Consider the following 24,190-nt stretch of genomic DNA (forward strand, 5'->3'; position numbering starts at 1 on the left):
TTTGAAAGCACCACGTCTGCCATGATGCATACAACTCCCCACTGACCCTGCTCTCCCTGCTTATATTTGTCTGCAGAGACTAATACTGTACTTATGGAGATATCTTCCCTGTGATGCAGATGCTGGGGCATCCAAGCATTCCAGAGGTTCTTTCCATGTGAACAGTTTTGGTCTCTGCAGACAAACACTGTGAGCATGGAGAGCGGGTGGGTGGGGGCACATCACACATCACAGAGGGGGCAGAGCTTTCAGTCACATTCTCAGGATGCTGTACTCATACAGCGTCCCCAGTTTTCATAATGCCTAAACAAGGCTATACATATTGGTTGGCGTACAGAAAAAGGAAGCACTGCTGTTGCCAAGGAGAAGTCTAACAGCACTTCCCACTAACTGCACCAGGGCACTGGGGAAGGGGAACATTTTGTTGACCTCTTCTTCCTCAGGAAGCCCTCTGTGCCACATGAAAAGATGTCTCAGAGGGCTACACAGCCCTTGGGGACATATTTTTGGTGGCACAGAGGGCTTCCTGGGGAAGGTGAGGTCATCAAAAACTGCCCCTTCCCCAGTGCAATTAGTGGGAAGTGCTGTTAGACGGCTTCTCTGGCTGCACTGGTGCTTCATTTCTCTGTATCTTTCTGGTCCTCCTTAGACGTATGTTTGGACAGTGATATTATTTATTTGAAAACATACACAATAATATCTATATCAAGAAAGTGTCAGTTGTTGAATACAGCCCTGTCTCTGGGAATGTAGTAGTTTCTTCTTCCTGGGTATGTTTTTTCAGACCCGTAGAATGTCCCTGTTCCCCAACTCTCAATACATCTCCAGATCTTTTGTGTCACCATAACTCTTAACTGATGGGGAAAAGGAGAGGAGGCAACCCAAGTTCTTCAGAATGGGGTCTGGAAAGTGGAAGAGCAGGGGAGCGCCTTCTGGTCTAACTTAGAGAGGGTGGATGTACCAGTCCATGAGGCTGCCTCTTCTCTCATTCAGTTTTGCTTGGCTGAGCACAGCACTAGTACATCCGTGTTGCTGGAGCGCGCCCCCGCCCCCACCGAAAAACAGTTCCTGAATAAATTTTTTTGATGTTGTTTTTTGCAAATCCACATTATTTGAGGCTTGTTGGAAACTCGGAATGGCTTCTCCTGAACTTTGGGAAGTGCTCTATTTGCCTGGTTGCATATTACTGGCAAGTTCACCAGTACATAAATTATTTTATCTTGCTAGGTAATTTATTTGTGGGTAGGAGATGTAATCTCTCTTTTTAGGAGCTTGCACAACTCAGTGGTGAAATTTAGGCCTGGTATTCAATTTCCAGTGAACGTCTCCAGTGAAAAGAATCTCTGGAACACCCGATGAACCAGTGCTCTAAGACGTTGTTTAATGGGTGGAAAAAATGCAAAAAACCCACCCCTATTTGAATCAGGTACTAGTGACAACTGTTAGAGAGCTCGACAGTGGGGGGAGATTTCTTTATCGTCCCAGCTACAGCAGTAGGTACAGATAAGCACAGATAAGGGAGCACTGCTAATTAACGTTGTCTGGAGACATGGAGTTAAAGTTCCAAGTAAAGTAGTTTATTTAGGAAACCCATCAGGGAGATAGATACTAGAGATCTCTACCCCCGTGCCACTAGTGGTCCATAGGGTTGCTGGTGCTAAGAGTCGATGCATGTCCGACGACAACTACCTTACATGCTGCAGTCTCAGAACCATGAAGGAATTGGCCAAATGGATTAAGCAACGACTTACTGCTGTGAGTGCTGGTGAAGGCTTTCTGAATTTTGATCCAAATCCATGAAGTAAAGAGGGTCTGCACACTGAAATTGCATTAGATGAAATCAAGAAGAAGAAAAGTTCTTGGCTAACAGTCTTTTGGACGGAGTGCCAAGAGTATCTGTGCTGTATAGTAGTTTGCAGCTGCTGCTTCTTGCCCTCACAAAGATCTAGTCAAAGGTAGGCAAACCCCATTGGCATCTTAGGGGCCTAATCCTGTCTGTTAACATAGGCCATCATTTCCTTTTCATTAATGTGAGATGGATTTCATTATAACACTATTAACATCAGACATGAAAGCTTGCCAGTTTCCATCATGCTCAAGGCTTACCCTGGAGTAATTTAAAAAGAACCAGAAGAAGAGTTCAAATGGGATTCAATTGAAAAACATGTCTTCCAGAGATCTTCCCCTCTATTTATCATGCAAGTGTCGTTGAGTTGTATCGTTCATTTACTCAGTACAGAATTCTCATATATTCCATCAGGCATAAAAGTTGGAATGAGGAAAAAATGGTATGTGACTACCGTGGAGCAGTATATGGAAAAGATAATACCACAGGAATAGGGGTGAAACAACAGGAGTCATTATTTATTTTTTTAAAACTTAGATACTGCATTTCAAAGTGGCTTGCCTAGGGAGCAAGAGTCTGTGAGTTTGAATCTCCGCCACTAGCAGAGGGAGGCCAGAGGCGGCCCATGTCCGGCCACTGCGCCCCCCCCGCCCCACACCCTATGTCTGACGTCAGACGCGGGGTCGTGGTCTAGCTCCCGAACTGGGCTGTGAGGACCCATTCGGGAGTGAGATTGAGGCCAGTGCTGAGTTCACTGTGTGGCCTCCTGAACGGGGCCACACAGCCGTTTGGGAGCTAAACCATGCCCCCCGCATCTGACATCAGATGTGGGGTGTGTGTCGGGGCAGTGAGGTGTGGCCCCTGAGGGGTGGTGGCCCGGGTTCTTTGAACCCTGTCGCCTAATGGTGGCTATGCCAATGGTGTGCTTCCCACTGTGCCTAGTAAATATATATTTGTAGTTACCTATATCAGGCAGCAGCAATGTAGGAAGGTGCTCGAGGCAGATGCTCACTTCAGTGACAACAGCAAAGGCATCATCTCATACTGTGCAGGAGGAAGGCAATGGCAAACCACTCCTGTATTCTTCCAAGAAAACCACATGGTTCGGTGGTTGCCAGGAGTCGACACTGACTCGACAACACAATCTTTCCTTCTTTCTTTTTCAGCAAAAGAGTTCTGGATGCAATTTACATAGTAAAAGGTATAAGAAAAAGGTTTTGTGTCCCAAAAGGGTGTAAACACACTCAGCAAGAGCTACTAGAGAAATGCTATACTGGGCAGAATAGGGACAGTTGTTCTTCCCCTGCTAAATATAAGAGTCACCACTTTACATGGAGCCTCTTTGCTTCAGTTAGCTGGAGTTTGACTAGGTGTGCAGCTGTAGGGTAATGGAATATACCTCTGGAATGCTCCATTTGTGTACATCTATAGACACAGCAGGTGAGAGATATTTTGGAACTGGTGGTCTCAACAATTTCATTATCTGCAAGGTGATGTGTGCTCACACTCCAGACTCATTAGCTCAATCTGAGGCTGCCAGCCACACAAGAATTTTGACACAGATGGGAAAGCTGAGGCAAGAAAGTGATTTGCTTAGAATAACACAAGCAAGTCCCAGGCAGAGTTAAGACTTGCACCCATGTCTCCTAGGTCCAAATCTAGTATCCACTGGCCACAGATTTACTATAAAGCAAGTCCAGTTGGTCTCATTTGAGACATATTGGTGGAGGTAGCCTATTTTTAATCAATTTCTTGTATGAGCAAAATCACCTTAACTATTAAGTTTCTGTGATTTCTATAAACCATTTTCCTAGGAAACATGTGTGAGGAATGTATTCAGGGTGCCCTATGATAGCTTTAAACCAGTCATCAAGCTGCAACTGAATTTGTAGGAGAGTCCTGTTTGCAGCTAGTATGAATTGGTGTAGCTGACAACAGAAGTCGAAAGATATTTGGCATCTTACACTAGCAGAAGATCTGGCCAACCCTCTCCAGCTCTTTCTAAAGGAAGCTTTGAGAAGAAATGTTACTTGATACCAATGTAATACTCTACCACAAAGCAACTGGACTTAGAGTTTGTAAGACGAGCCAGGTAACTGAAGCATTAAATTTTTTTTACAGGTTTCTGCTTCCCAAGCTGTTTAGCCATTTAAGAAGACAAATGCTTGTATGTGTGTGAGAGAGGCGGAGGAATGGGATAAGGAGAGAGACGGGTGCTTAGAGTATATGGCTGATTCACATTAGACGATTGCAGTGTATCCACAAATTTAGTACACCAGTGTAAATTGCAAATACAGGCCAATACAAAAATAGCTCTTTACCAGCAGATAAAAGACAAACTCCCAACTATATAGGAGGAGTGGATGGCCTCTGTCGCAGCCACCACACAGACCACAAGACTTATTCAAGAGGCCCACAGGCTTCCATCAAAATTGTGAGATTTGTAGTTCTCGCCTTAATTTTTGTTTTAAGCTTATACAGAGATTAGATGGATAAGTTTGCACTCAAACTGTTAAGAGAACAGGAAAAGAGCTATAAATAAAAGCCAAGATAACTTGTGAATTCTTCCCACAGATAAAGCACATGGAGTTGCAGAAGTGCCTGACAATAATCACTGCCAATCTGCAGAAATGGGGCAGCTTCAACTCCACTTCCCCTTACCAGCCTTCCACCGCTCATGTCGCTCCCTGCTGGGGTGGTGCTTGTCCCAGGTAACCGAGCACGGTGCTAGCATGCACATGGTATCCACACATGTTTGAGTGCCATTTGCGTGGTCAGCCACACCATGGTCAGCATTTGCAAGATCAGCAACACCATGCTGACCATGCAAATGGTCATATTCTGGTGTAAAAAGTAAGTGCATTGGCCAGTTTAAATGGCAGGGCAAGGGAAGGATGGAGATGGAAGAGGAAGGAAGAAAGTGAGAGGAAGCGAGTGGAAGAGGAGGGCCACAGAAGATGGCACAAGGCTGTGTGCGGTTCTCCAGAGGTGTATTGGAATCAAATCCAGCCCACCACCCAATTTGAGTTTGACACTCCTGATCTAAACTATTGTCCTGTGATTTCTGTTAGTTGGCTTGCATGCAGACTAACATTTCACTTGCAAAAGTGCATTCATGCAAGTGTGGAGGAGGAGCAATTTTAGATGATCCCCTTTCCTCTAATGTCCCCGCTGCCCCATGAAAACATGTCCCTGAGGGCTGGGGGACCTATGTGGTCTTATTTTTGGTGTTGTTTTTTTTGTGTGGGGGGAGCTTTCATAAATCTGCTGATTTTAAAGTATGAAGCCATTTATAACATGTATGTTTTAGTATTCAGGAGAAGATTCATTTTTCCGTATCATACTTTTGGCACAATATTTAGTGATGCTTGACCACCACCATTATGTTGTCTAAGGGCTTGTTCTGCGGGCTTGGTTGGAGAATAGGCCTGTTCTTCTGATGATGCATAACCCGGTTCATCCGACGCCACCGAGCATTCCCTACTCAATCTAGCTTGATCGTGGGCCAAATCCACCGACTTAGCCAAGCTAGGCATTGTTGATGACTGCTGTACAGGACGATCCGAGGCCACCCTAGCCTTCTTTGCCACCGGGGCCTCTGACACAGGAACCTTTGTTGTTTTCTTTTTCTTGGGTATAGCAGGGAGGTGCTGATCCGCCGGCAAGTCACGATGCAGCTTCAAGTTCTTTTTTTATCTTCGGTACTGGTCCCGAGGAACTCGAGGAGGGCTTCGGTACCTTGGGCACCTGATGGTGAGGGAGGTTTTCCAACTGCACTGGCTCACTTGACGCCATTGAAGGCCAAGCGGTGCAGAGGACGCCGATACTGGTATCGAGGACGGATTTTTGGTCTCCACAGGAGCAGATGCCGCATGCTCTGATTGTACCGATGAAGCCATTTTTGCAGACCTCTTCAATGATAAGGCTTCCGAAGAACATTGTTAAAAGTTCATTGTGCCTGGCATAAATGTCGAAGGCCGGCCGGCTGGCCACTACGCTCCGTCCCGGCTGGAATTGGAGCTCCAAAGTTGAGGAAAACCGGCAAAAAACAAAACGCAAAGAACAGAAACACTACTATGCTGAGAATAAAGACAATTAAGAAAGAAATCAAAGAAGCAGGAAGAAAAACAAGGGGATAGCTGAATCCTACTTGTTGCCAAGCTGCAGACTCTACGATGTTCACTAGAGCGCAGACGAAGAAAGACTGAGGGGATGAGGAGTGGTGCAGCCGCATATAGCAGCTGGGGGCGGGGTTCCTGCCCAAAGCAAGAGAATTGGGCTTGTTAGAGTCCGACGAGGTCTCTGTGCAGGCGCATAGTCCCTTTGTGTAGAATGGAGACCATGTCGAAGAACCAGCACTTTGTATTTTGTCCAGAAACTAACTGGCAGCCATTGTAGTTCTTTTAAAATAGGAGTGATGTGGTCTCTACAGATAGCCCTGGCGACCAACCTGGCTGCAGCATTCTACACCGGTTGCAGTTTCCAAACTATGTACAAAGGCAGCCCAACGTAGAGCGCATTGCAATAGTCAAGTCTGGATGTTATCAGCATATGCACCAGTGTTTTGTGGTTGTTTGTCTCAAGAAATGGACGCAGCTGGCATATCAGTCGAAGCTGATACAAAGCATTCCTGGCCATTGGCTCAAACTGAGATATCAGGGATATATAATTTGTTCAGTGGAGTGCAGGGTACAACCACATGCAAATGTGTAAACGAGCAGATAGGATGCCCAAATGTTGTCTGCTAAATACTACCCCCAAAGCTATAAGTCAGTTGGAAGCTGTGCCTTTGAGAAAGACAAATAAATATGGAATTCATTTTTTTTAAAGGGTTGTTTTTCATAGGTGTTTTATGCAGCTCTGTGCTCGTAAAAACAGCTATGGTATCTTACTTCACACCTCTGCATGGTGCGAGGTCAACACACAAAGCATGAACATGAGCTATATCAGTAACATTTGAGACTCTTAACATATGCTGCATGTCTGAATATTTGATTTTAGAAACCTGAGCTCTATCTGCTGTTTGCCAATCTGCATGCCTTGAGCCTGATCCAGCAGAGCTCTTATCTTCTTTCAGTCTCAATTAAGAATCTGCTGCACAGACCACCGTGAGGTGGGCAGGTCTTTGGGATACCTCCAGGCTGCCGCGATGCTCCTTCTGCCAGTTTCTGTGGGCAAGATGGCTGCTGGCAGCCCGCACGCCCACACGATTGGGTGGTGAGGTAGGAGGCGCACATGCATCCTCCTACTTCACTTTTAGCCTGGGTTTCAAACCAGGGCTGCTTGGCAGAGGAGCATCACGATTAGGAGAAATCCTGGCCGTTCTCATGATCAGCCCTACCCAGGCTAACACTGCCCTACCTGGGTAGGACTGGTCATGGGAACCTCTGCACCCGAGCACCAAGAGAACTCTCCGCCCTGCTTCTCTCTCTCCTTTTCAGGTGGCTCACTGAGAAATGTAGTTCCTCCAAATATAGCTGAAGCAGAGAGGAAATGTTCTATTCTCCTGCAAAATAATAACTCGAGTGCCTGATTATTGAACTGGTTACCACGTTGTGCATTTAGAGATTCAGTTGTGGTTCAGTTCAACCAAGTTATGTTTGGTTGGAGTTCATTTCTGGTTTGCTGGGGGGGGGAAACACCTCTTCTCTAAACAGGTTTTTGGATTTGACTCGCTGCTTTAAGATTCCATAGAATTATTTTGTTTTTGCTGCAATGGATTAACCTTCTGGAATGTTTAAGTCAAAGAAGCACTTGTTGGCAGCACTTTAAAAAACACTATTTTATCTCCACTACTCTAGATTCCATGTCACCTTGTGTTGCCCTGCTTATCGGAGAGAGAACACGGTTTTACATGGAAATTATCTCACCACCCAGTCCCATGTACATCTGAGTGTAAATCCAATGGAATCTGGTGAAATTTACCTCCGGGCAAGTATAGGATCAATCTGCTTCGGCATAGTGGTTGACATGCCACACAGTCTCAATTTTGAATCAGGGTGGATGACATCCAAGCGAGATGTCTGTCCAAGTGAGATGCCCCCACACTGCTCCATTCTACTCAAAAGTATTCCGCCACTCTTTGCAAACACACAGCGCTTCTATGGCACCTAAACATAGTTCCTTTGTTCCAGCAACACGGCTTCCATTGCAAATCATGAGAGCTTAATTACTGGAGCAATGACGCTGTCCTTACGAGCCATAGAGGCTCTGAATGCTTGCAAGGAGTGGCAGAGTGCTTCTGAGTGGAACACAGCAGTGTGTGGGCATCTCATTTGGGCAGATAATAGACTGTGCAGTACGTTAGCCAGTTGTTTTTTTAAAAAAACACACAGTATAATTTTTTGGTCAAATGGATTGGGCATGTGCACGCACAAAGAATGCTGTTGGCTCAAAGCTCTGTTTTGATCTTGAAATCTTCTATAACCAGTGCAAAAGATTTGTATCTAGGCATCGTGTTAGATATTTCATCCATAAAGTGCACCAGAAATACAAAAATATAATTGCATAAACACATGCTGTTACTCAATCTCAGATGAGCGGTCAACAGTGGGTTAGAAATACTCTTTTGCTAGCCCAAAATGGGGTAGGATTGTATCTCCCTGGAAGTGCCAAGTCTGATACTGAAAATGGACTCCGATGTGTAGTGTGGCTATCAGATGGTAGTTTATCGATTTCAGTGTGGTTATCAGATGGTAGTTTATCTGTGATACAGTCAAATGAATTTACACTCTATGTTAAAAGTAAACATACCTATTGTAGGTAACAAAACTGATCCGGCAACACAATAGAGCAAACCAGATGACTCTGTCACTACAAGACCCCTCTGTGACATGATTTCTCAAAAATGCAGCCAGACATTTCATGTGGCCAACTAGGGCAGAGGAGGAAGTTGCGGCAAAGGGGAAGAAATTGTGGAGAAACCAGGAGTGTGGTAGCAGGTGAGACAGACAGCACGTCACTCTTCTTTAAGAGCTCCTCATTAACTGCTGCAGCACGCACGGCCATTTTGTAAAGTGGGAGCATGGAGGCAGATGGCTTCTATAGCAGGCTTCAGGTGCACCTTACAGCACACAATGCATCCTCTTCACAGCTTCCCCTTGCATCAGGCGGCTCAGCTGTGTACTGCTGCCCTGTGCCAGAACCCAGCTTGCTTTGATCATGATCAGAGGATCTGGTTCATTCCAGCATCTGCTAGTACTAGCCTGTGCCCCGTGGAGAAAATCGTAACAAAACAATAGCAGAAAGGAATGGCTGGCTGTGGAAGAGAACAGTGGAGCAGAAGACAGCAGACTGGGCTGAGAGGGAGTCTATGTTTGGATAATGGTTGACAAGGAGGCGAAGGGTTGGTAGTTTAGTGAAGATGCAAGCTGCTAATTACATTGAAAATGATCATTTTGTTTACATGCTGTTCCCGAGTACTACTACCGCCCACTATGTGCAGAACAAAAAACCCTTTCAGAACTGTGGCTAACCTGAGGCCAGTTTGAAAACCAGCTACTTGTAACATGGTCAGCATATTCTAACATGACTGTGAACATCAGGGTACATTTTTGAAGAGGATACTCAACCTGTAGCTCAGGTTGATTAGCATCAACAGGAATGGGGCCACACCTACTTTGCATGCAGAAAATCCCAGGTGCCATCCCTGGCATCTCCAGGCAGGACTGGGAAGGAGCCCTGCCCCCAGACCCTGGAGAGCTGCTGTCAATCAGCCTCGGAATGCTGAGCTCAGATGAACCAATAGCCTGCCTTTGCATAAATCAGCTTCATAGATGTTCTAGAGAATGCACACATTGGAGAGAGCTGGAGTGCAAGTGTAAAAGGAAGAATCGTTTGCCTACAGCCTAACTAACACCTGGCTTTTTGGGGTGGGGGTGGGGGGAGAGCAGCGATAGCTGCACAGGAAGAAAGTATTTGCCAAAGCAGGAACTCAGAGCATGCCCAGAGACTACGCCAACTCTTTCATTAGTCATCAATGGAATCAGGATGTTCTGTGCATCCTGTGAATGGTGGATCATGACCCCAGAAGTTTCCTCGGAGACCTATTGCCATCCTTTAATAAAAAGCTCATCCAGACCCTTTCATGCAGATTTGTAAGTAGACATTTAAAGCTACGAAATGGAACAAAAGAGGGAACGTCAAAGATTAAAAAAACCCAAAACACATTCTTTAATCTTTATACAGTTGTTTTAGTATAATGTACAAACACGGCTCCTTTTGTCCCCCTTTGGTGTTTTTCAAGTTCATCTGCCGTTGTGAACAATCATGCAACACAGCACAACTCACCCCACCCCCTGTCCACAAATACACTTTTGAAGCAGACATCCGATATCCTGGAATGTGTTGCGGTCCATTCTTAACATTATAGCAGCATTGAATTTTATTAACTTGAACAACAAAAAGGGACCTCATAACTGATCAGCCTTGCTTTATCCTCAAAGCTGCTTTAACAAGCAGGGGAGTCATATACTGTAATTGCTATTCCACAATATAATTGTTCTGTTCTTAAATCTAATTTTGCAGCTGTGGGTTAAGTGGATACCGCAGCTTTCAAGAACATGAAAGCGACGTACATCTGTGCAACAGAAAGCTAACCATCTCTTGATCGGACGTGTTTACAGTGCTATCAGGCACGGCAGAATGGTTTGCAGCTCCCTCAAAGCTACAGAAATGACTTTCAACCAGTTACTTTAAATAAAAGTTGTACAGACTACAAAGACCTTTGCTGCTGAGGCCAGAGAACTTCATTTCACATGGAAGCAGCCTGAAGTGGGTGATATTTTGCCATCAGTCCTGGCCTCATTCAGTGGGTGCAGCAGAAGTGAGACTTCATCCACCTGTTCTTCCCAACTCTCAGGCTCCTTTCAGATCACTGGTCAATTTGCTTAAACTAGAAACTCAACATCTGAAAAAATTAAAAACCAACAATACATGCACAGATGGATATATCTCCTAGCAAAACAAGAACACCATCTCCAGCTGTGTGAAGGATATCTCATGGAAACAGCAATATAAAAAGGTCCCAGAGATCTTTCAATTTAACAGGTGGCAGGGCCACAAACTGCAAGCTTCTTAAGTATCATATTCTGTGGAACTGACAGCCAAAGTGAGCAAACATACAAGTACTTTTCCTGAGCCTGCAAGAACCTCAAGAAGAAGAGAAGTAAACTTGGCAATGTTAGCTGTATTTTTCTGTAATGCAAGGGCATGTACTGTATGTCGCAAACAGGGAAGTTAAATGGTTATTAAAACGGTGCGTGAAATCCTTTTAAACCTGCTGTAAGATATATTTTTCTCTAACTTTAAGCATTCAAGGCCCAACTGTGTAAGGATCAGAATGATGAATATAGCCAAGCATTTTGTGGCACACATTTTCTTGCCAAATTGAACACACATTTAAAATATTTATTTAAAATTATAAACCAAGTGGCAAAGATTAGTTGTAGCTCCTTCCCCCTCCCACAAAATCTGCTGCCAGAAATGGTTAATGTTAAGTAGGGCCCTGAATGACTCTCTCATCATCTACGAGTAAGGACAAGGGAAGGTCTACCTGCCATTTCCTCTGCCTAAACCCATGTCCACTGCAATGCAGAAATGCTGTGCTACAGGTGAAGTCAATCTAACATGAAACTCTTCTTTGACTAACATACTAATTTCCAAATCATTTAAAAATAAAATAAAATATAATTATAATTAAGAAAAGCCTGCTTGTGAAAAAGCCCATAACAAGAGCTGGACAATAGCAACTGACTTAAAGGAACAGTCTTTTGTGTCACATACTAAAACTCCTATTTCTTGATGGGGATAAATCTGTAGCAGGATTCCAGTCTCTTGCACACAGAATCTGATCCAGTAAGATATAACAGTGCTTCTCTGAGTTCAATTAACTGAGAAGCAAGAACTGTCCTTAGAAAGGAAGAAATGCATTCTTGCTGTTGAGGTTCCTTCCCCCCGCTCTGGTAACATCATGTTTTCTTCATGGGAGGGGAGCTTAATCTTCAAGTTCAAAGCTCGTTTCATCATATAGTTCAGGACGAGATGACCTGGAGTGATGGGAATATTTCAGCTTCAAAAAATCACCCAGTTCATCCAGAGCAGTCAAGACCTGCAATACAATTGCACTGTATTAGACATCTTAGACAGGATATAAAGCTCTCTCACTTCTACTTAACATCGGGGCAAGAGTCAAAGAAGTGTAGGCTAAAATGGAATCACGGCGTGTGATGAAAGTGAGTGTGATCCATTGCGTTAGTCTTAATAATGGTGTTCAGTGGAAACAGAACTTTGATTCTCTTAATAGACAAGGACATTACTCAGGCCTATATTTTAAGGTTCTTCCCCTCCTGAGGCATAAAGGAGAAAATGAATCTTAAGGCACTCTTTCTTCATGCTGACGGAACGTTTCCTTTTCTGAAAGGCTGCCCAAAGAGTTAAACATCAGTCATTATCAATGCCCACTTGGCACCTGTCAGGTATCTGATGTAGGTCCTCTTGCAGCCTAAAGACTGACTGACACTTGGCTCCTTCCACCTTAGGACATGCTTTATTAGGTAGTCATTCAATGTGATCATTGTGTAGAGTGGAGCAAACTGAATTCTATGCAGTCTTGGATCACATCATTCTACTGTAACAGAGATCGCAAGGAAAGGCACCCATTATCACTGCAGAATGATACAAATTCTGAAATGTACGAATCGGAAGGCAATTTTAATGGAAGGCATTAAATAACATTACAGTCACTGGAGACAGACATTCTGTTTCACCACTCCTGTGGAAATCACAGGAACCTGGTAAAGAAAGCAGCCCACTAGATTAAACTGCTGAGCCATCTAAATTTAAAATTGATTCGTAGTATTTTCACCTGCACACGTATACCTGGCTAAAACTAAATTGTTTGGGAGGTAGTGCACAATCCACACATTGTGGGTTCAAGTCTTAATCCACAGTAGGCAATATATAAATTCCCATTGTGTTTTAAGACTATACTCTTGTAGACATTATTCCAAACGGGTTTTGTTTTTCCCCATCCCAACAGAACTGGCTGGGCAGGATGACCAAGACTTTAACCTTGCAGCTATCCTTTCACAGGCAGAGCCATTTGTCTGTATACATAACCAATCCCTAACTCTGATTGCTCAAATCAATTCCAGAGATTTGAATGAGAGAGTGTCTTCTGCAGATTCATTCTCATTCTCTCTCCACCTCCACCCCCCCACACACTGAGGTCATTCACACAATCAAAAACTGTGTTCTACCTGGGTTTGGGAGCTGTGTGTACTCCCAATTTTTGATTGTGTGGAAGCAAGGTTAGAGGAAAACCTAGGTAGAAGTGATTGTGTGGAAGCAAGGTTAGAGGAAAACCTGGGTAGCTTTTTCTTCTACCTTGCTTCCACACAATCACTTCTACCCAGGTTTTCCTCTAACCATGCTTCCACACAATCAAAAATTGGGAGTACACCCAGCTCCCAAACCTGGGTAGAACACATTTTCCATTGTGTGAATGTCCTCACCGTTTTCAAAGTTAGAATCAGCAACCAGCATAGTCCCAAATTGATGCTAGAGAGCTGCAACCATGCATGAAAGGTGTGTGAGGGGGGATGACGTACACCACTGGAAGTCTATTCCTCTGATGTATGGGTTGTTGTTTTTTAAATCTTGGGGTGGGGCTGGTTTGAGCAGGGATGGAAATCTCATTTAGCCAAGAGTTTAACCCCTTGATTTTGACTAAAAGGTGCTTACACTAGGGATGTGCACGGAACCATGGCAGAGCGGTTCGAAGGTGGCGGGGGTGCCGCTTTAAGAGCAGCGGAGGGTGCTCTTACCCCTCCCACCACTTTCCCTCCGCCAGCGTCTTTTGTTAAGAAAGCTGATATGGGCGGCAGCGTACCTCCCTGCCACCCCACTGGCTGGAAATGGCCGGAAGTCCCCGACGTTGGGGACTTCCAGCCATATCTGGCGAACAGGGGCAATGGGGCGAGATATGCTGCCGCCCCGATCAGCTTTCTTAACAGAGGACGCTGGTGGGGGGAAAGCAGCGGGAGGGGTACGTGCACCCTCCCCCGCTCTTAAAGTGGTACCCCCTCCGCCTTCGAACTGGTGGAACTGCCGGTTCTTCAAAGTGGTTCGGAGGCCCTCCTCCGAATCGGTTTCATGCACATCCCTAGTTTACTCTCTCTCATGTATTATATATTCATATCACACCCAAGGCTGTGCCGTTAGTCTGTTAACACTATAGTAAAGGCACAAGAATAGAAAATAAAAAAGCTGAAATAGCAAGCTGGATCTGCAATTAATGTTCATCTCAATGGGGACTTCTTGGAGACATAACTGACACAGAGCATCCATAATCAGCTCTGTAAATGTCTCCAACCACTCGCAATATAGCTTTTGCCACTAGCTCAACTTGCACCAATGAAAGATCTTCCAGATTTGCAACATACGTATCGGTCACCTTTAATCATTCCCTCCCTCCCCACATATATGTGTACATCTGAAAGTTGGCTCTCTTCCCATTTTACCCAATGTGTTCTGTGAATCTCAAAAACTTACATCCTAATTCTTCTAAGGTGGCCCACTAAAATATATCATTTGAACAACTTTGCCTAGCAGCAATGTGTCTGTTGCAGTGCCTAACAGTGACCTACGCATTCACTTTTAAAATCATAGCTGCTACAATGAAGCGGTGAAGATCAAGCAGACAGTAAAGCAAGTCTGAGGCAATAGACGGGGCAAAGCTTCTTCCAGCCCCTACAACATGTGCAGTTCATTTGGCCAGGCCATCTGTGCTGTGCTTACCGTGTCCAACATTTCCCGCGTGTGAGAAGCTGACACACAAAACCGAGCTCTGGCTTCTGCGATTGGGGTAGCTGGAAAGCCAACCACCACCACCCCGATATTTCTTTTTAACATGAGTCTTGAAAAAGCCCTGGGAAACAAATGGAGGAGGAGAAATTAGTTTCTGTGAACTGCAATGTATTTGAGAGAGAAGCCTCACTACACATATACATTTATAACATGGCCACGATGAGTAAAATGCTGCTGGCATAAAAGTAAAAAGGCTTACAGCTTTGTTTAAGTACACAGCATACATACACATAAATATGACTAAGGAAAAAGGCAATTAACATTGAGTTGCAAGCCTACATCGAGACCAGAGTTCCTTCTAAGGTGTGCGCATATTCGTGCGCACACCCTTTTTTTCCTAATGTCCACTCAGTTAATTTTAGATCCGCTCAGGCTGAATCAGGAAGGCCCCATCCTGGATGCATGCGTGCACACACTGCCTTGGTACTGCCAACCAGAACAAAACTCATTCTGAACACAAATGAAAAAAATTAAGAGGGAACACTGATGGATACCAAGCTTGGGCAGCACAGAGAAAGTGACATAGGCCGTTCCCAAAGGGCTCACACTCTAGGGAGATGGTGCTTTTTGCCAGGGCTTGTTTTGGTGGCTGTGTGGCTTTCAGTTTTAGTTTCTGCTTTGCCTGGAGAAAGCCAGCAAGAGGAGCCAGCTAGGGCTGAGGTGAGTCACACCTGGTGGGAGGGGCCACATTCCTGTTGAGCCTGGTTGCCTCAGTTTGAAACCTACTCTCAACATAAGAGGTGGTGGCCAGGGAGATTAGCAACCAGAATACTAATCTAAGGGGGAAATGGGGTGCCAGGCAGTTAGGTAGCGGGGGCAGGCACAGCAGAGACTGCACACTTGCCAGAAACTGTTGCACAGGGGCCTGGGGGTTGGTGCACATGCACACACACACGTACCTTAGAGGGAACCGTGCTTGGTTGCTAATGAAAACATAGGTATAGTGGGCATAACGGAAACATGGTGGAGCAGTGAGAACCAGTGGGACACTGTAATTTATGGATATAGACTCTATAGAAAGGACAGGTAAGATGTGAATTGGGAGTGGAATAGCATTGTATGTTAAAGAAGGGTTAGAATCTCACAAGCGAAAAAAACCTAGGAAGACTGGAGTTCTCTACAGAACCTCTATGGGTGACAATATAAGGCCTGAAAGGAAATGTGCTACTAGGATCTTGCTATCACCCTCCTGGTCATAACACAACTGGGATTTGCAGGAGGAAATTAGGGAGGCGTCAAAGAGAGCCAGAGCTATAATAATGGGTGACTTCAATTACACACACATAGATTGGACAAATTCGCATTCTATTTATTTATTTAATATATTTCTATACCGCCCAAAATGCAAGTTCTACAAAACAATAAAAACAGCCAATAAAAGATTAAAACATTTCAACAATTAAAATTAAAAGTTAAAACTATTAAAACACAATTAACACACAATTAAAACAGTATCTAATTAAAAGCCTGGGTGAACAAGTGCGTCTTGACTGCCCTTTTAAAAGCGGTAAGAGATGGGGAGGCTCTTATTTCAGCAGGAAGTGTGTTCCAAAGCCTCGGGGCAGCAATGGAGAAGGCAATGGAGAAGGTAATGACAAAGACGCTACATTTCTAGATATGATGAATGACTGTGCTCTAGAAGAGCTGGTCATGGAACCAACCAGAAGAGGAGACGACCTTGGACTTAATCCTGAGCGGTGTATGGTGCGAGATGTCAGTATTATGGAAATTTTAGGGAACAGTGACCATAGTGTGATTAAATTCAGCATATATGCAAGGAAATAATTGCCAAAGAAGTCTAACACAGACTACCTTCTTTAATATGAGTTCGATGAAGGGGAAAATCAGGAGTCACTTCGCTCCAGGATGCATGGAATTTATTTTAAACTACAATAATAGAAGCCCAGTTAGAATGTATACCTAAAAGGAGAAAAGGTACCACCAAGTCCAGAAGAATGCCACCAACATGGCTAATGAGCAAAGTCAAGGAAGCTGTAAAAGGGAAGATGAGTTCCCTCAGAAATTGGAAGGTCTGCCCAAATGAAGAGAACAGAAAAGAACACAAACTCTGCCAAAAGAAATGCAAGAAGACAGTAAGGGATGTGAGTCTGAGGAACATTTAGCTAAAAACATCAAGGGGAATAACAAAAAACTTATTCCCCATCATCAGAACATTAGAAAAAACACCAGATGCAGGAAACCTGCCAGGGAGGTGGTTGGTCTGTCAGATGATGAGGAAGTGAAAGGTTAAGGCGAATATGGAGATTGCAAAGAAGCTAAATGAGTTCCTTGCATCTGTTTTCACAGTAGAGGATACTGAGAGTACACCTGTGTCTGAACCAAGCTTCTCAGAGACAGAGGTTAAAGAACTGAGTCAGACAGGTTATGAGAGATGATGTTCTAAACTGTCTGAAAAAATTAAAAATTAACAAATTAACAGGGACAGAAGGCTTCCACCCGAGAGTCCTTAAATATGAAACTTATCCCTACAACCAGGCTCTGTACCAGAGCACTGCTAAGTAGCCAATGTAACACCAATTTTCAAAAAGGGATTCAGGGGAGATCTGGGAAATTACAGGCCAGTCAGCTTAATGTCTGTGCTGGACAAATTGATAGAAAGCATTCTCAAAGATAAAATTGTTAAGCATTTAGAAGAACAGGCTCTGCTGAAGAAGAACCAGCATGGCTTCTGCAAAGGTAAATCTTGCCTCATCAACCCTTTGGAGTTCTTTGAGAAACAGATGAGTGGATAAAGGTGAACCAGTTGACATTGTACACTTGGACTTCCCAAAATCTTTCAACCAAGTTCCTCATCAAAGACTCTTGAGAAAACTTAGCAGTCATGAGATAAGGGGCCAGGCTCATGTTTGGATTAGTAACTGGTAGAAGGATGGGAAACAGTGGGTAGGTATAAATGGACAGTTCTCTAAATGGAGGGAAGTAAGAAGTGGGGAACTGGGATCAGTGCTTTTAAACTTACATAAATGATCTAGAAGTGGGGATAAGCAGCAAGGTGGCCAAATTTGCAGATGACACCAAACTATTTAGGGTAGTGAAATTCGAAACAGATTGTGAGGAGCTCCAAAAGGATCTCTGCAAACTGGGGGAGTGGGCAACAAAAAGGCAGATGCGGTTCAATGTTAGCAAGGTGTTAGCAAGGCTACAACACCTGGGGCCTTTTAGTTTAGTTTAGAAAAAAGATGACTGAAGGGCGACATGACTGAGGTCTAATAAAGTGATGCATATTGGGGGACCCACCAACTTCACATATAGCTGTTGGGGTCTGAGCTGTCAGTGACTGACCAGGAGAGGGATCTTGGGGCCATGTTGGACAACTTGTTGAAAGTGTCGACTCGATGTGCAAAAGCTGTGAAAAAGGCCAATTCCATGCTTGGAATAATTAGGAAGGGGATTGAAAATAAAACTGCTAATATCATAATGCCCTTATACAAATCTATGGTGTAGCCATATTAGGAGTACTGTGTTCAGTTCTTGGGCCTGATCCAGCAGTGCTATGTAGGGCTGTTTCATACATTATCAGCAGACACCCAGGTTTGCTACTGAACATATAATTAACAGGGTCTATGCTAGTTCCCTGGCTAATGTATCTGAACCATATGAATGGGTGAATATGACCGAAGAAAAGAGAACAGGGCTTAGTAAATAGGCCATGAGATATCTGTCACAAGGACTAGGTTACAGTGGCTTCATAGTTTTTGTGGAAATACTTAGAAGAGAGGGAGGCAGCTTAGTTGAAGAGAGGGCAGTTCAAGATTTACACAAGAGGCAACCAAAAAAGGCCTCATGCCAGAACTGAAAATAAAGGAACTAACAATGAGTATCCTTGGGAGAAATACTAGGAGAATGAAAGGTATATGTCGTGATGAGAGAAGAGCCAGGGGTCTATTAAGAATAGAAATCAGATGTGACAAGAGAGAAGAAACTTCTGTAGAGTAATTGGGGGAGTGCAGGGAAGGAAAATTATAGCAGAAACATTTTGGAGTTGACCAAAGACAAGCAAAGTGACAGAAAAAATGGTCAGCAAATAGATCTGCTAACTGAGCAAAGAGACACATTTTAACGTGGTGATTCTCATATATAGCAGGGGCAGAGCAAGTGACCCAGCCAACCCCAGCACAGCATCCCTCCAGTGGCTGTGGCTGTTATCTGTCTTATGTTTCTTCTTAGATTGTGAGCCCTTTGGGGACAGGGGGCCATCTTATTTATGTATTATTTATTTTTCTATGTAAAAAAAGAACTTTGAGAACTTTGCTTGAAGAGCAAATTTAAATCAGTTTAATATCCGTAGTAGTACGGATAGTAGTAGATCTAGACTCAGGGCAGATTCAGACGCCTGCCAGAAAGTAAGTCAGAGGAAAGTGCACACTCCCAGTGTGAGCTGGCAGTCATCTGAACCTGCCAATGGGTGTTCTTTGGCCATCTTCAAATCAGTTACGAATGTTGGGTGGCAGAAGGAACCCAACCTTGGAAAGTTCAAATAACACTAAATGCACGCAGCTTATGGCATGCACTCCCCAGGAACCGTTGGTTCCCTCCATACTTCCTGGTGGTCGTCGAAGCCTGCCTATAGAATTAGTGGGAGACAACTGGGGCATGGGATGCTTTTAATAATAGATGCAAAGAACAAAATGTGTGAACTTTGCCTTCAAACACATCAATCATTAGAAGGGACTGTGTGTTCTCCGGGCACCGTGATGTCACTTGCAACAACATTGGGAGCCCTTCAATGATCTGAATGTTCTAGTTACCTCAGCTGACCAAGACCTATAATGTATTATCTCAGAATATCAATGCCAATTGACATAAATTTGGCACAAAAACTGTTTACAGGGAAACGATGGCTGATGTGTGTGGAATAGTCCTTTTCCACCTCCCTCCAAAAAGTTTCCTTTGAAAAAGTTCCTATGTCAAATTCCCAGAACACTTTTAAAACTCATGCAAGTTTAAGAAGCAGTCTGAAGATTCTAGATGGGGCAGCTGCAGAGACCTTTCAGAGAGAGAAAAATTAGGTATTTACTGATGGTCATCTTCAAACATTAATAGCTTCTGAGAGAGCACCATACTCTTTATACGTTTTGTGATTATCTCCACACTTGGTAATTCTTAACTCAGTGTTTTCAGGCTGGAGTAGCTGCTCAGCAATCTGAGAAATTTAACTCAGTTTTAACTCAAAGTTATAACACAGGGCTCACTTTTCAATTGTTTTACTGTACATATCAATCTCTCCCTCTTCTCTTTCTCTGGTGCTCAGACACACAAAAAGGGGGGGGGGATTGGGGCAGATACACTGGGGGTGTTCTGTGGGGGCTCCTGGCACATCCCATAAAGCATCCTTACACACACACACACACACACACACACACACACACACACACACACACACACGATGTCAGCCATCTTGTCAGGCAGAATTGTGCCTGCTGAATTTTCTATGCAATGATTAAATAGTAACAGAACTCTATCCACCTTTGCGCCTTGGGCCACCCTTCCTTTCTGTGTTCACATTTCTCACCTTCCCCTTTCTCCACCTCTCTCCTTATCAACCAACCAATCAATAAAAAGAACCAATTTTACAAAGAAAAATGGTAGTGGTACTACTGGAATTCAGCTCAAGGTGCAACTCCGCAGCTGAAGGCCAATATTCCAGATGTTTGTCTTCAGAGATGTTTGGCAAGAGAAGTGAAGAGTCGTGCACCAAATGAGTCACACAAGACTATGGCTGCAATCCTATGCACACTTACCTGAGGTTAAGTCCCACTGAAACTCTTCTTTCCCAACAACTGTATTTATATGGCTACCCTATAACCAGTTGTTTGCTGGGTGGCTCACAAAAACAAGAGTAAACAATCTCTGCATCTCTCAGACTTGTGCCAGCCTACAGCCGCAATAAGTCCCAACGAGTATTTCACTAGGAGCAGAGCCAGCTGCCTTTCAGGAAACGTTAGTATGAATATGACAAATATTTATATACTGCTTTTCAACACAGGTTCCCAAAGTGGTTTACACAGATCTAAATAAATAAAATGGCTCCCTGTCTCCAAAGGGCTCATGATCTAGAAAAGAAACGTAAGACAGACACCAGCAACAGCCACTGGAGGAATGCTGTGCTGGGGATGCATAGGGCCGGTTGCTCTCACCCTGCTAAATATAAAGAGAATCACCACTTTAAAAAGGCATGTCTTGCTTAGTTAGTAGCTATCATTTGGCAGAAGTCTTTTAGAACCACTCGAGCTCAATAAAGCAATTGACAAACTAAGACACACATTTTTTTTAGAAGAATACATTGTTAAAAGCTATTTTTGAAATAAAAACCGGTAGCATTTGCAGGTAACATCCTGAAAACGTTGCCTAGCCACCTGAGACAGCAAGAGTAAGCTTACCCAATTTTGCCAGGTACATAGAGGAGCAGAGGGACAACGGGGGAATCCTCATTGCCATAAATAATGAAGCCTAGTTCATGCAGTCTCCGTCTGAAGTAATTTGTATTTTCTGCTAGCTGATGGACTCGCTGACGCCCTGAAATAAGAACCATGACATCAGTGAGTGCAGAACATACATCTCAGGTCAAAAACCGTGACCTAGGAGTTTAGACTGCAGACTGAACTGTATGTAAAATATTTATTTACTTCAAGAGCAAATACACACACAAACCTATGTCATGTTAATGCAATTCTGCAGAAGCATTCCTGACAAACAAAATCACAAGGAGGTCAAAGGTCAGTGCTAGGGCCAGATTAGATGTGACAGGAGCAGGCCTATGCTTCTTTCCATGCACATACAAAGTGGGGGGTGGGACCTTTTAACAGTAAAATAAAAAGACACAAGACAAAGGGCACGGACTCTTCCCTCAGTCCACTGATTCAGGCCCTTTTCTCTATCCCAGATGACTCACTCGTGGTATCAGAGTCTGAAAGAGAATAACTGACTGTGGGGAGGGGTAAAGTGTGGGGGAAGAGACGTTTCAGTGCTCCTGTCCCCCCACACCCTTTACATTGTTAAAGACAGACAGACAGATACATACATAAATCCCTCTTTGCATGTGAGCAGGAGGACATCATGTCCGTTTGGCCCACACGCCCCTCTTCTCTTCTCAAGGCTTCTCAGTTATGTTAAAAAAGGGCACAGTAGAAACACACTACTTGACATGTGTGGATAGGAACATTTCTCATTTGCATGCATGCCCCACCCTTCCTCCCAGGAGCTAGCTCAGGGTAGGACACCTGCTTCTTTCCTTCTGCCTTTATCTTTACAGCAACCCTGTGCCCCTTCTCTCTCACACTCAGCCTAAGGTCATCCAGTGAGCTTCACGGCCAAGTGGGGATTTGGACCCAGACTTCCCTGGCCAAAATCCACACTCCAGCTACTGCAGTAAACAGATTTCGCAATGGAGTACATTATCATGTTCTGTCCAGCTCAAAACAACCCAGTTATGCCATTTTGTGTTATTCTGACACATAAAACCACTAGGTGGCACTGCCCTGCTGGGGATTGGACCCGATCCTGACAGTTCTCATGCGCAGCCTAGCTCAGGCTGGGCTTCCCTAGCCTGGATTAGGGTGCATATGAGAACAGCCTCAATAGATGTCTCTAAATATCTGGATATTCAAAACTAATTTCTGTATTAAGTACACACACGTTCTCATTCTCCATGCCTGAAACTCCTTAGCAAATCAAGATTACAAGTTTGAATACTTATTTGTGTAAACCAAGAAGAGGCCCCGAGGTCAACAGTTAAGGTTTCATTATAATACTATCATTTTGTAATCCTAGAGAAGTGTTTGGGCAAAGGTGAGCTACATTTTACCCAGTTCAATATACGCTGTATATTAACGTATACGCTGTATATTTAACGCTGTAGAGTTAAAAATGTGTCATCTATGGGCTGGTTCTGATGTTGCATTTCTGCACTGCTTGCACAGATGCAAATAGGGAATTGATGGAATACATGCCAAAGACACATGGCTATGCCATAAAACCGGAACAATATAGGGGATCAAAGTTTTGTGTTGAGGAGATGGAGTCAAATCCTAAACTGTGAAACAGTGGTGGCAAGATGGCCTTGGGCAAGCCAGCCACTCTCAAAAGCTGTACTCATGAGAAACATAACCCAAGCTAGGGCAGCCAAGCCCTGGTTAGGCTGCTTGTGTGCGGCACCAGGATCAAGGCAGAGCCTAGTGCTGCTGTGGTGCCGAGCAGCCTTTTACTGAGGATAAGGGTGCACGCAGCCCGAGTGGAAAGAGAGATGGGAGCCTAGAGTGCCAATTCCATGGGGGTATCCCTCAGTGCTCATTGTGCGGTGCATTGTGGGATAAATGGAGACCTGGATCCATCATCCCGGCCTCCAGAGATTCACACTGTGTCTAGGAGCGCAGATATTGTGGGAACATGGTCTGTGCTTTCCACTACCATTCTGGGATCTGTAGGGCTTATAGGATGTAATAAAAGAAGGCTGGAAGTCTGCTTCAGCAGTAAAGCACACACATCCTCGCACTGTAACACGTCATGGTGGGGGGACTGCTGAAAATATAGTCACCTCGGAACTAGATTAGTTGGGCCTTATGCTTCAGTTTAGAGTGCATAGTCCTTGGCAATGCAGCATTTGGGTGTCAGAACACATGGCTGGGGCTGTTAGATGTACTTGGTCCTACAGAATCTATAGAAAACTCTCTCTGTGCTGCAAGCTTTATTTGTGATTATTTTGTAGAAAGGCCTTTGTTAATTAGTCCGACATAAAACATAGCCCCCACCCCCCAATTATCAACATAAAACAAGCTCCCCACCCCAGAATATTAATTAATTAATTAATTAATTAATTAATTAATTAATTAAATTTCATATCCCGCTCTTCCTCCAAGGAGCCCAGCGCAGTGTACTACATACTTAAGTTTCTCCTCACAACAACCCGGTGAAGTAGGTTAGGCTGAGAGAAAAGTGACTGGCCCAGAGTCACCCAGCAAGTATCATGACTGAATGGGGATTTGAACTCGGGTCTCCCCAGCACTCTAACCACTACACCATAATAATTTATGGTGTATTAATTTAACAAATTAATTTAATTTGTTAATAATTAATTAACAAATATAATTTGTTACTTTGTATACTGCCTAGAGATTTCTATATCAGGCAGTATAGAAATTCAATAATAAAATAAAATAAAATAAAATAAAATGTTAAACAATGTGCCCTAAAGCAGAAAGTTGCCAACCCAAACCTTGCTACAACTAGCTTTCCCACTGCATGCAATGTTGATTTCACAAGCCACCCCCCATTCTAGAATGTAGGTAAACAGAAGGTGACAGAAGGAACAAAATTTATGCCATTCAGCTCAAAATAGATCCTACTCTTTACATTTGGACAGTAGAGTTTTGCCTCTACCGATGATGCAACCACCTTGCCATCTCCTTAATCTTCCAATAGTCAAGGGAGTTTTAGCTGGATTACGTCTAATGTTCGCTA

At 43.9% G+C, this 24,190-nt stretch overlaps 1 protein-coding gene and 1 long non-coding RNA gene across 5 annotated transcripts in view; one reads left to right on the plus strand and one right to left on the minus strand.

Annotated features, from left to right (window-relative positions):
- The window catches only part of LOC128340894 (uncharacterized), a 38,939-nt gene extending 31,167 nt beyond the window's left edge, over nucleotides 1–7,772 (plus strand). Inside the window, exons 2-3 of the long non-coding RNA XR_008314063.1 lie at nucleotides 4,421–4,557; nucleotides 7,648–7,772. This is a non-coding gene — a long non-coding RNA (uncharacterized LOC128340894). The remainder of the gene's footprint in view (nucleotides 1–4,420; nucleotides 4,558–7,647) is intronic.
- Nucleotides 7,773–9,994: 2,222 nt separating this feature from the next.
- The window catches only part of SPTLC3 (serine palmitoyltransferase long chain base subunit 3), a 168,677-nt gene continuing 154,481 nt past the window's right edge, over nucleotides 9,995–24,190 (minus strand). For all 4 annotated transcript variants that reach the window (XM_053285430.1, XM_053285428.1, XM_053285429.1 and 1 more), the window contains exons 10-12: nucleotides 21,115–21,250; nucleotides 14,645–14,774; nucleotides 9,995–11,954 (exon numbers count right to left, since the gene is read on the minus strand). In XM_053285430.1, coding sequence (XP_053141405.1) covers nucleotides 11,841–11,954; nucleotides 14,645–14,774; nucleotides 21,115–21,250 — 380 coding nt within the window. In that variant the 3' untranslated portion in view covers nucleotides 9,995–11,840. The remainder of the gene's footprint in view (nucleotides 11,955–14,644; nucleotides 14,775–21,114; nucleotides 21,251–24,190) is intronic.

The sequence above is a fragment of the Hemicordylus capensis genome, chromosome 1 (assembly GCF_027244095.1).
Source record: "Hemicordylus capensis ecotype Gifberg chromosome 1, rHemCap1.1.pri, whole genome shotgun sequence".
NCBI lineage: Eukaryota > Metazoa > Chordata > Lepidosauria > Squamata > Cordylidae > Hemicordylus > Hemicordylus capensis.